The sequence below is a fragment of the Ovis canadensis genome, chromosome 10 (genome assembly GCF_042477335.2).
Source record: "Ovis canadensis isolate MfBH-ARS-UI-01 breed Bighorn chromosome 10, ARS-UI_OviCan_v2, whole genome shotgun sequence".
In the NCBI taxonomy this organism is placed as follows: Eukaryota; Metazoa; Chordata; class Mammalia; order Artiodactyla; family Bovidae; genus Ovis; species Ovis canadensis.
In genome coordinates, this window is record NC_091254.1 from 96239852 (window position 1) to 96252193 (window position 12342).

The following is a 12342-nucleotide window of genomic DNA, read 5'->3' on the forward strand; positions in this document are numbered from 1 at the left end:
GCTCCTCTGAATGAGACCGTATTTAAAGAGGCCCTTGAAAGCGATGATTCCGCTGGAAGGAGCTCTTCGGAGTGGGCCCGAGTCCAGGGTGGTTCCTATGAAAAGAGGAAGCGTGGGCACGGAGGAAGCCCCTGGGCGCACGCACGTGGGAAGAGCGTGTGAAGGCCCGGAGAGACAGGCCTCTGGAGAAGCGAAGCCGGCCAGCACCTTGAGCTGCACGCCTGGCCTTCAGGGCTGAGGGATGACACCTTCTGTTGGTTAAACCCCCGTCTGAGGCATCTCGTTATGGCAGTCCAAGCAAGTTAACATGCCCGCTGGTCAGCACTGGGTTAGGGCCCATTCTGATGACCTCGTTTTAACCTGATTACCTCCGCGCGTGTGTGTGTGTGTGTGTGTGTGTGTTAGTCGCTCAGTCGTGTCTGATGGCTCCTCTGTCCACGGGATTGTTCAGGCAAGAATACTGGAGCGGGTTGCCATGCCCTCCCCCAGGGGATAGTCCCAACTCAGGGATCAAAGCCAGGCCTCCTGCAATGCAGGCACTTTCTCCACTGCCTGAGCCACCAGCCACCCGATCGCCTCTGTAAAGACCCGATTTTCATATCAAGTCGCATGCTGAGAAACTAGGGGAAGGGGGTTGAGACTTGAATTGAGGGGCAGCAGGCAATGAAACCTTGCCACTCCGTTTGGGGAGGCATTTAAAATGTCAGTTCCGCCAGTGAGCTGTCACACTGTCCATCAGGCGTAAAGTCCTCGTCTCCCAGGTGAGTGAGCAACGTGTGTGACGCGTCTGAAGGACACTGGACCTGAGTCTCCACTTTGCCTGTGACAGGAGGGTCACCGTGAGGGACAGAACGGCTTTTCGGGGAAATGCTGATGTTCTTTTCTGACTCCAACAGAGGGACGCTTTGTTAAAGCGCACCTGCTTGTCAGCCCCCCTCCTGCAGTCGCCGTAATATTGCCGGCGACAGACGCAGACGGGAGGAGCCTGGTGGCCATGCACGGGATACCCGCATCCCCCGCCTTCCTGGGGCTTCTCCCTCCTTGAACGAACTATCTGTCTGCACAGCAGGGGCTATCACAGAAGGCCCCCCATTAATTAATTCATTCACTACTTGTTCACTGAGCACAAACAGTGTCAAACGCCTTTGGGGGTGCTGGGATACAGCCATAAACAACATGTGCTGTGCTGAGTCGCTCGATCGTGTCCAACAGTTTGCAACCCTGTGGACTGTAGCCCGCCAGGCTCCTCTGTCCATGGGATTCTCCAGGCATGAATACCAGAGAGGGTTGCCATGCCCTCCTGCAGGGGATCTTCCCCACCCAAGGATCGAAGCCAGGTCTCCTGAATTGCAGGCGGATTCTTTACCGACTGAGCCACCGGGCATGCTCAAGAATACTGGAGTGGGGAGCCTATTCGTTCTCCAGGGATCTTCCCAACCCAGGAATCCAACTTGTGTCTTGCATTATGGGCAGATTCTTCACCAGCTGAGCTACCAGGGAAGCAATAAACAACATGCATGTTCACAGAAATCTCCCAAAGCACGAAGAGAATGCTGTGGAAGATGAAAATTATTCATGCCCCAAGAAGAAAACTTTAAAAATGATTTTGAACAGTAACTGCATCATGGGTAAAAAGAACTGACCTCCTAAATTTTTACTAATTTGAGGAAAACCTCACATTAAACATGAGAGTAAACACTATGATGATCTGATACATTAACATCTGATGGCCATCTCATCTGGTAATGTGAAGCCAGGCCACCAAAGAGACAAGATTTCAAAATTGAGAAGAATTGATTCCTTTTACGTTTTAAAATGCACCAAATGCATCCTTTCCTCATGGGACTCAAACAGACTGAACTCAAAGCAGACACTCGTGTAGAGTCACAATTATTTAGGTAAACATTTTAGAGGTCTTTCCTGTTTAATCGCTCAGTCTTGTCTGACTCTTTGCGACCCCATCGACTGCAGCACGCCAGGCTTCCCTGTCCTTCACCCTCTCCTGGAGTTTGCTCAAACTCATGTCCATTGAGTTGGTGACGCCTTGGGTCCTTGTCTTTCCCCTTCATAGTTATATATGTGTAGGTCTCTATGTGTGCAGTCTAAAACGTTTGCTAACTAGTCAGACTGAAAAAACCTAGCCTTCTAAGCACAGACTCCTCCAGAGGACAGTGCCAGACATCCCCCTTTCTGTAAGCAGGATGGATGGTCTAGGTAGAAAGCACGTGTGATGTTCACTTTCAAGGTACGTGATGGTGTGAAAGCAGGATGTGTGTGTTGAACTGCTGGAGACAGCACCGCACACACCACAAGCTGTGTGTCCCTCGTCTCTCTCCCTACAGAGGGACCCTGTCCTGCTGGAGGCCAGAAAGCAGGCCTTTGCTTCCGGGCTCACTTCCGGACAGACCGATCACCGGTCACTTCCTGTTTCACTAGTGATGCAAACACTGGACTAATAGCCAGGAAACGTGGGACTATCCTAGCTTCTGCAGTAACAGGTTGTGGGGGGCGGGTTAAGGGGGTGGCAGCTCTGCTTAATCCCGCACAAAAGTGGCATCAGACTACATGACGTCTGTGACTCGGGCATGCCCTAAAACAGACTAAGTCACGGGAGACCATTGGAATGTCCAGAGCAGTTTGGTGCCCAGGACAGCTAGCAGGTGGAGACAAATGCTTCACAGAGGCTTGGCTGCAGAGATGTTTAACTGCAGACACAGTTAGTAAACACCTTCACTGGAAAAGGTCTCACCTGTTCTGGGAGATCCCTCTTTGCCCAAAGCTATAGGGCTTCCCTGGAGGCGCAGCTGGTAAAGAATCCACCTGCAATGCGGGAGACCCATTGGGTCGGGAAGATCTCCTGGAGGAGGAAACGGCAGCCCGCTCCAGTATTCTTGCCTGGAGAATCCCAGGGACAGAAGAGCCTGGTGGGCTGTAGTCCATGGGGTCACAATCGTGACCCTGACTGCCCAGGGTGCCCTTCTCTGGCCCTTCCAGGGCAGCATTCAATCGTTGTGGCTTCAGCGACAGGCTGCCATCCGTCCTCGGGAGCTCAGAGAGGACGTGACGCTCCTGCCCAGGCCAGAAAGTTTCAGTGTGTCTGTTGGTTAACATGGGCTTTCCTGGCGGCTCACATGGTAAAGAATCTGCCTGCAGTGCAGGAGACTTGGGTTTGACCCCTGGGTTGGGAAGATCCTCTGGAGAAGGGAATGGCAACCCACTCCAGTGTTCTTGCCTGGAGAATCCCATGGACAGAGGAGCCTGGTGGGCTACAGTCCACGGGGTCGAAACCGTGAGATAATGTCACTAGGGTCCTCGCCAGGGGGTGTTAAAGAGAGGACAGCTTTCTGCTCAGTGACCTGGGGACAGGCCAGGAAGTGGCGGCAGGCTTCGCCCCTCCGGCTCCTGGGACGGTGAGCCCCGAGCTCCCTGCCATACAGACTGGGCACACCTCAGGGCTGATTCTACCCCAGGCCACACAGAAGTGCCAGGCATGGGCTCCTCAACTCTCCCCGGTCTAATTCCTTTTGTTTCTCCTCTTAGATCAGGAGGGGTAGGGACAGAAAATGCAAAAGCACCACTCGGACTATGTCAGAATGTCTCCCGAGTTTGTGGAGGTGTGCGGGCTTGTGAGGGTACAGCCAGCACACCTGGAGGCAGGTGAGTTCATCACCAGTCCTGCCTGGCTCTCCCACCAGCATCATCCAGGGGCACCTGGAGCCAGAGGCCGTCCTCCACCAACACCCAAAAGGATGGCCGAGTGGTCTGCAGCTGGAGCGCTTCGCCCTCACGCTGCCCGTCTGACTCAGACAGGACCAGCCGCGCTCAGGGTGATATGGCCGCAGACCGCCCATCTGACTCACATCCAGCCCTTGGCTACCAGGAGGGGCGAGAGTGCTGGAGGCCCAGCGCGGCCAGCCCCTAGTAGTGATGAAATAGAAACCCAGCGGGTGCGACTTTCCAAAATTCCTAGCCACAGGCAGAACCCACCAACCGAATTTCCACTCCAGGGCTCTTCCCCGGCATTAGCCTCCTTGCTCAAGGCAAACTCGAGCTGCTGTGGAAACACACAGAAGTGGACGTCGGGGAAGACGATCTTAAGTATGAGAACCTGAACTCAGATCTAAGTATATGCATTTAATCCGAAAGTGCAGTGTCTTCATGGAAGACGGTGTCCCAACACATGAAGGTAGTACATGCTACGAAAGGTTTTTAGAAATAACTTGTTTTCGTATTTCTTATTCTAGCCTGATCATGGGTTTCCCTTGTGGCCCAGCTGGTAAAGCATCCGCCTGCAATGCGGGAGACCTGGGTTGGATCCCTGGGTCAGGAAGATCCCCTGGAGCAGGGAAAGGCTACCCACTCCAGTATTCTGGCCTGGAGAATTCCGTGGATTGTGTAGTCCCAGGGCCTTAAAGAGTCGGACACGACTGAGCGATTTTCACTATCCTGATCATGTTATCTTCCTTCACACTTCCCTTTCGGCCTAAGTATGTATGTAAAGATTTTTTTTTTTTTAATTGCAATACGTGGTGCTATAGCTAAGTGGTATTTCATTATTCTTTCTTCCAGGGTTTGAGGCGGGGGAAGCAGAAACAAGTTTTAGACAAATCATGAAACATATTCACATGCTGGAGAAAGAACGGAAATTAAAAATATCATAGATGTCCAAATGAAGAGATCTCTGGGTAGCAGATTATTCTACTAAAATACTCTTTTGGTGAGAAAATCTCTTATGTCATCTTTCTAAAAAATCTTTGATCAATTCTGCAGTCACGTCAGGACACGATCTGGGGAAGGTTTGTTCACAGTTGCGAACTCTCTTCTGCGAATGACACGAAGCATTTTTTTTTAAAAATTCCCTTCTGATATGATCGACATGCATATCCAAATATTCTTCTCCATCGTTGTCTCCACTGATTATTGAATTTCCCGGCCTGCGGGCCATTGTCTGCTCCCTGCAGGAGCACGTCTGTGCCACCAGGAGGCGCCCGGCACCCATCACATCATAATCAGAACTGTCACCCTAACCACGCACCAACAGCCAGCCCACCGTGTTTTCCCGACCGGCAGAAACATAACCTCCTCCTTGTCACAGCTCAAAAAATGAAATGCAGAATTCACACAGAATTCTCAAATATGTTTTATCTCCATTGTCAGTAACCCCCAGCAGATCGATGTCTACTTTTTTCTCTTTTTTTTTCCTTTTCAATAATTCATCTATGAAAAATACGGCAGCGGGGCTCCTGTTGAGTCTCTTTTATCCGTCAATCAAGAGGCAATTTTCATAATGTTTGTTACCATAGCACCTGCAGCCTGCACATGCTGCTTCTTCTGGGTGGTTGATGCTGGTTCCCCAGCCCAGGTAAGTAATCAAGGGCTTCCTCTAGGGGATTCAGGGAGAAGGTGAGGGAGTGTGTGTGTAGGCGGGGAACCCTGACTGATTAGCAGGATGATGGGTTGACAACATAGAAGCCATGAAGCCTCCACCCCCTCAATCCGAAGACGAAGAAACAGTTTCTAAAATAGTGGAGCGGTCGCGGGAACCCAGCTTGAGAGCAGAGCCCACTCTGAAAAGTTTTAACTCAATAAAGCCTGCCTTCCAATGACAGGCTTCACCCTGACAGCACCTCGGAATTTCTCCCTGATTAATTTCTCAAACGCTGCTTCAGCAACATGTCAGTTTTCCTCTCTAACAGGAAAACCAGGAGAGATCTCCAGGCAAAGAGTCTTTCCTTCGTCTCCTAAGGCGGAAGCAGAACCTAACATCTGAGGATGCCCTTCTCTCCTCTAGCTTTGAGGTTACATTTGGTCTTGACCTTCAATAACAGCCTCAGTGAAAGACACTGTTCAGCAGTGGACAGACATTCTCAGATATTTCATTGCTTTTTTTAATAAGCTACCAGCTTGCTAAGGATGACTTCAAAATGGGAATTTTAAGACATTCCCATGTAGGACAGGGGTAACTAACATGCCTCTTAAGAAATGATTCATTAAAGATGGCATCTAGTAACTTTTCAAAATTTTAAATAACTCCCCAATTAAAGGAATTTTAAATATTTAAAATAACTTAAAGGAATCTTATCTGTTCTGAGCCCTCTAACTGGCTTCCTGATCCCAAGGGCTGAGATGCTTTCTTTTTTTTTTTTTTTTTTTTGGACAGAGGACAGAAATTCTAAGCATCAGTATATATCCAGTAAAAGCCTATGGGAGAGGCCACTGCTGCTGCTGCTGCTGCGTCGCTTCAGTCGTGTCCGACTCTGTGTGACCCTGTAGACGGCAGCCCACCAGGCTCCCCCGTCCCTGGGATTCTCCAGGCAAGAACACCGGAGTGGGGTGCCATTGCCTTCTCTGAGAGGCCACTAGCGTCCTGCAATCCCACATCTCTGAAAGACTGGAGAGGCCATCATCTCACCACTGGTCTGTCGCCACGGAGAAGCAGCTTGAACACAGTTGACCCTCCCTAGGCCGCATCTGGCCAGCGAGCCTTTTGCAGTCACATGCTCAACTGGGTACTTTTTTGAGCTTGACTTTTAGAGGGAATCACGTTCCTTCTGGAAGCTTTCAAATTGGATGTATTGGATCCATATGAGTAGGAAGATCATGCGATTAATTATATTGAATCTGAAGGAAACGCCATTCCTTCAACTTTCGATGATAAACGATGCTATTTTCCAGCCTATAGAATGGAAACAAAACCATTTATTAATCTTTTTAAAGAAGAGGAATTACTGGAGGCAAGGCGAAGACCAGTCTATTTGGTGAAATCCTTTCAGCGGAACTGGGATTTGTTGTTGTCATTTACCCATTTCATTGAGGAAGAACTGGAACCCGCCTGTGAGCCTGCCTCCCGGGGTCGGGGGGGAAGGGGGTCTCAGGTTATGTGCAGCCAACTGGAGAACCAGGAAAAAGACTCCCATTTCTCGACTAGGTTGAGTCTAATTCTGCCAGTGCGCGGAAGACACTTTATTCAAAATGCGTAAAGATGTGCGAGATGACTGCATTCACTCCAACTTTACCTAAAAGGTGAATTTTTTGTATCTTCATGTCTGTAACAGACTGTGTGACAGAGTTTGGGAACACATTTATATGCAAAATACACGCAAAAGTCTATGTATTATACATGCATATAGACAGACTTTATATGCAAAAGTTTCACTAGTTTCCTTACCAATGCGAGCGGCCACTGGGCTCTGGGGTGGGGTCTCCCTGGTGGGCCCTGAGAGCTCCCTTCTACCCAGAAGGAGACATCCTGGAGGCCCTGGTATCTGGGACCCTGGTCAGTAGGGACATGGCAGCAAGTGGTTCTTATCAGCAGAAGTCTGTATCTTGTTCAGAACCAGTAACAAAGAATTGGACCATAAAGAAGGCTGAGCACCGAAGAATTAATGCTTTCGAACTGTGGCGCTGGAGAAGACTCTTGAGAATCTCTTGGACAGCAAGGAGATCAAACCAGTCCATCCCAAAAGAGATCAACACTGAATGTTCATTGGAAGGGCTGATGCTGAAGCTGAAACTCTAATACTTTGGCCACCTGATTCGAAGAGCTGACTCACTGGAAAAGACCCTGATGCTGGGAAAGATTGAAGGTGAGAAGAGGGGGACGACAGAGGATGAGATGGTTGGAAGGCATCACCGACTCAATGGACATGAGTTTGAGCAAACTCTGGAAGACAGCAAAGGACAGGAAAGCCTGGTGTGCTGCAGCCCATGAGGTTGCAAAGAGTCAGACATGACTGAGCGACTGAACAGCAAAGCAACAAAACCAGAGGGACCTCTGGGACGCCAAGTGGGGAAGGATGGCCGCCAGTGACGCGGACACCTGAGGACTCCTCCAGGAGGCCTGGGCCACAGCTCAGAAAAGAAGATCAACCTGAAAATTAGTACATTTTTGTCCAAAAAATGTTACCGAACTTAGGGGCAAAATGCCTTCAAGATTTTATTCCACGTATTTTGGAGAAGTAAGAGAAAGAAGAAAAGCGGAACTGACAGTGCAGAAAGAGGAGGCCGGCTCCCAGAGACTCAGGGATGAGACTCTCCCAGGAAGCTTCCAAAGGCGGCGACAGTTTTCCCAGACCTGAAAAATGACAGCTCTCTCTTTCCCTGTCTGTGTTCCTTGATGGTGCAGACGAAACATCGGACTTCCAGAAACTCGAAGGGAATTAAAATACATAAGACAGACTTTCTGCACACGTTGTGCAGAAAGAGATTAAATTCCACGTTAAGCTTTCTAATGGCCTTAGAAGCATGCAAGGAAAGAGACAAACACTGAAGCCAAGGTCTCAGATTCAAACCGAGAGACGAGAGCAGGAAGCAGGAGACAGAGACAGGCGTTACCCCCTTGGTCTGAGCCTGCTATCGGCTCTGAGAAGCTGCTGACCTTCTCGAGGGAAAAAGCTATGCGTGTGTGCATGAACAAGAGTGCCACCTCCACATGGAATTCCAGAAGTTTCTCCAAAGTCTTAAAATCATGGACACCTCATTGGACACCAAAGTCAAGAGATGAAGGCCTTATCTTGATGACCATTTGTTGAAAATGTTACATATAAGTCAAATAACTGAATAGTCCGTGACTGGTGAATTCTGGCTCTGATTCAACGGAAGGAGGTGTTACTACCTTTCTCTGTTTCTCCCTCCCTTTCGTTCTCTGTCCTCCCAGCAGAGAGGAGCTATATGAAAAGTGATCTCAGCATCAAATGGGTGGAGCCACATAAACAACTGGCCAATCCCCTTACATTCCTCGGGCGCCACGTCCGCGACCCGTGGATGACACATGCGTGACGGATCTCACGCGCCCCGCCCCGTCGGTAATCCTCGAGCCAGACGCGCCTGGGGGCTGTTGGTGTCACTAGTTTGCTGCTGAGAAGACAGCGGCTCAGAGAGGATGCACCGCAGAAACGGGAGAGCCTGCATCTCTTAGCCTTCATCCAGAGGATTTCCCAAGTCTGGGCAGCATTGCCGTCCTCCAGTGCGTAGGCAGCTCCTCAGGGCCGAGCCTCGCTGGACCGTCTCTTGAAAGCTCATCACTGAGAGCAGGACGGCTAGTGGGTGGGCATGGAGATAAATGCTCGAGAAAGAATCCGGTAAATCCTCACTGATCAAAACTTGAAAATGCCGCAACTCGAGCCATCCAGTTAGGAAGACATCACGGAGCGCTTTTTGAGAGGCGACGGAACGACAGCTCTGATGGGTACATCACGGCGGCGAGTGAACCGTCCTCACCCGCCTACTCAACATGTATGCTACAAAGCATTCTCCTCTTCTCCTTTACATCATATTCTATGCCTAAATGGTGTAATGCTTATAAATATCCAGAAATTGAAGGCCGCTATTGGTGTTCTGCCCAGTCCGAGTCATTTGATGAAAGAAAATATCATCAATTGGAAATATGAGATAAAATTGCTCCTGGTCCTTAGTATATGATTCTAACATGCGTGTGCGCACACGTAACTTAAATGAGCATTTCTTTATACTCTTGGTGCACACACACACACAAACACACACACACACATATTTAAGTATATACTTGGGCTTCCCTGGTGGCTCAGATGGTAAAGAATCTGCCTTCAATGAAGGAGACACAGGTTCAATCCCTGAATTGGAAAGATCCCCTGGAGAAGGAAATAGCAACCCACTGCAATATTCTTGCCTGGAGAATTCCATGGACAGAGGAGCCTGGTGGGCTACAGTCCATGGGGTTGCTAAAAGTTGGACACGACTGAGCAACTTTCACAAGTATATACTTAAATACCTACACTTATTTAAGCTAAGTAAATAAGTATTTATTAGCACCTTTTTTTGGTCAGAAAATTTCACAGGCCCTAGGGGCAAAATGACTTCAGAATTTATTCTGCACACTTTTGAGAAGAAATAAAAAGAACAGAAGTGCAACTGACGGTTCGGGAAAAGAAGAGACGGATTCCCAAATATTCAGTGATGGCATTCTGACCTCAACTTATTGCTGGTTTGAAGAACAAATGTACTTTTACTGGCCTTATCTCCTCGTCTGTTCTCAGGCTAACACACAGATACGGCAGGTGGAACCCAACCATCTCTAAGTCAAATTTGGAACAAATCTAACGTTGGCTGACATGTTGCCATGTTACCCTTTTACGAACGTAATGATGGTGGTCACAGACAGACATGACATCGCATGGCACTTCCGAGTCAGTTTCGGGTCCTTTTGGGGGGTCTGTGAATTGAAGCATGGAACAGTCCTGGCCGAGCCTTCAGGGCTTCGTGAGTAGGAGGAGACCCCCAAGCAAACAAGCCCCGGGTGCCAACGCGAGTCCGCCACCTGGGCTGGGAGCCCGCCCCGCCCAGCACTGTACCTGTACAGATGAAGCTGGAGAGGCCCCCGTAGATGACCTCGTCATTGTCGGGCAATATGAACGGACACCGCGTCTGAACCTCCAAACAGTATTGCTTGCAAGGGATCGTCTTTCTGCAGTTCAGCTGCGCGACTTCAAAGTACTGGGAACACAGCCAGGCTTTGTAGACGATCTGAAACAAAGAAGAATCAGAAATAGGGTGGGATGACAACAGTTCTGACCAACGGAGGACACGCTGTCCTGGGAGAAGCATGCTGGAGCTTCGAGTGGCTCCTGAGAAGACGCGCACTTGGAGAAAGCCTATGACGCAAGGCCAGCTGCGGGCGATGTCTTAGCAGCAGTGGAACACTGTTTTCGGAGCCCTTCGGAGAACGCGACAGGTGATGGGGGCGCTCGAGCGTCAGGGGTGCACGTGCTGAGTCACCGTAGTCGCGTCTGACTCTGCAGCCCCGTGGACTGTAGCCCCCCAGGCTCCCCTGTCCATGGGATTCTCCAGGCAAGAGTACTGGAGTAGGTTGCCCTGCCCTCCTCCCGGGAATATTCCCCACTCAGGGATCCTACGCACATCTCTTACGTCTCCTGCATTGGCTCCTGCAGTGGATTCTTTACCACTAGGGCCACGTGGGAAGCCCCAGCTCAAGTGAAAACCTGTGAAGCTGAGCAGGACCTGAAGTTTTCAGAATCCACTGATAGACAAGAAAGGAAACAATCGTGTGGATCCACTGGGGTTATTTACTGCAGGTGCGGGGTGCTGGGCCCTGCAGCTGTTCAGTTGCTTGGTCGTGTCCGACTCTTTGAGAGTCCAAGGACTGCAGCACGCCAGGCCTCCCTGTCTCTCACCAACTCCCTGGAGTTTGCCAAAGTTCATGTCCATTGCATTGGTGATGCCATTTCTTTTACATGGGGAGTTTTTTTTTTTTTTTTTTTTTTACAAAAGGACACACACACACACAAAAACCAGTTTTGTTTTGTTTGTAAAAAGATGATGCTTTTTTGAACTGTGGTGTTGGAGAAGACTCAAGAGTTCCTTGGACTGCAAGGAGACCCAACTGGTCCACCCTAAAGGAAATCAGTCCTGAACATTCATTGGAAGGACTGATGCTGAAGCTGGAAACTCCAATACTTTGGCCACCTGATGTGAAGAACTGACTCATTGGAAAAGACCCTGATGCTGGGAAAGATTGAAGGCAGGAGGAGAAGGGGATGACAGCGGATGAGATGGTTGGATGGCATCACCGACTCAATGGGCATGAGTCTGAGTAAACTCTTGGACATGTGATGGACAGGGAGGCCTGGTGTGCTGCAGTCCGTGGGGTCCCAAAGAGTGGGGTCGACTGAGCGACTGAACTGAATTGAACTGAACTGAACTGGTGCTTTTTTTGTTGTTCTGCAGGACCAGAGCGCTGCAGACGCCGGCTATTCCCGCCATAGACACTAGGTGGCGCTGAGTCCCCGGCAACGAGGATGCCCTGGTTTAAGCTTGAACTCCTGGGCCCTGGGCGGACGGCGGTGGGCCCTGACATTCTTGTCTCACATCAGAGGCACTGAGGATCTCTCCGTCTGAAAGCCCGGAAACACCTAGGCTAAATCAGAAAGCTTATAGTCGTGGCGTGGTGAGGACAAGGAGTTAGGACCGCTCATCAGATCTTGGGCCTTCAGCCTCTGGGATCGGCAGGAATATTTATCTCATAAGCATTTGCTTAACTTAAAGACATGTGAAAGGGCTATGATCTCATCTGACCCTCTGTCCTTGATAGGTATTCTGGAAAACAAATGTTGGAAAAAAAATAGGCTTTTCTGTATTATAAGGGAACAAACTGAACCTAGGTCTCAATAAAATGATGACAAAGTATCCCACTGTAGCTGCGGCTGTGACTCAGGTATTTCCCTGATGCTTGGTTCTATTTTCCTATTTTCAGGGTTAATACTATTCAGGTAAGATTTTGTTACCTATGTCCTACCTGGAAAAGTGGGTGGTTTGCAGTTAAATGTACACTGAGAGACCATAAATACC

The 12342-nt window shown here is 49.5% G+C and overlaps 1 protein-coding gene across 1 annotated transcript in view; it reads right to left on the bottom strand.

Annotated features, from left to right (window-relative positions):
• NALF1 (NALCN channel auxiliary factor 1) overlaps window positions 1-12342 on the bottom strand; it is a 605875-nt gene that overhangs the window by 18126 nt on the left and 575407 nt on the right. Inside the window, exon 2 of the mRNA XM_069601974.2 lies at window positions 10329-10500. Within this exon, the coding sequence (XP_069458075.1) occupies window positions 10329-10500 (172 nt within the window). The remainder of the gene's footprint in view (window positions 1-10328; window positions 10501-12342) is intronic.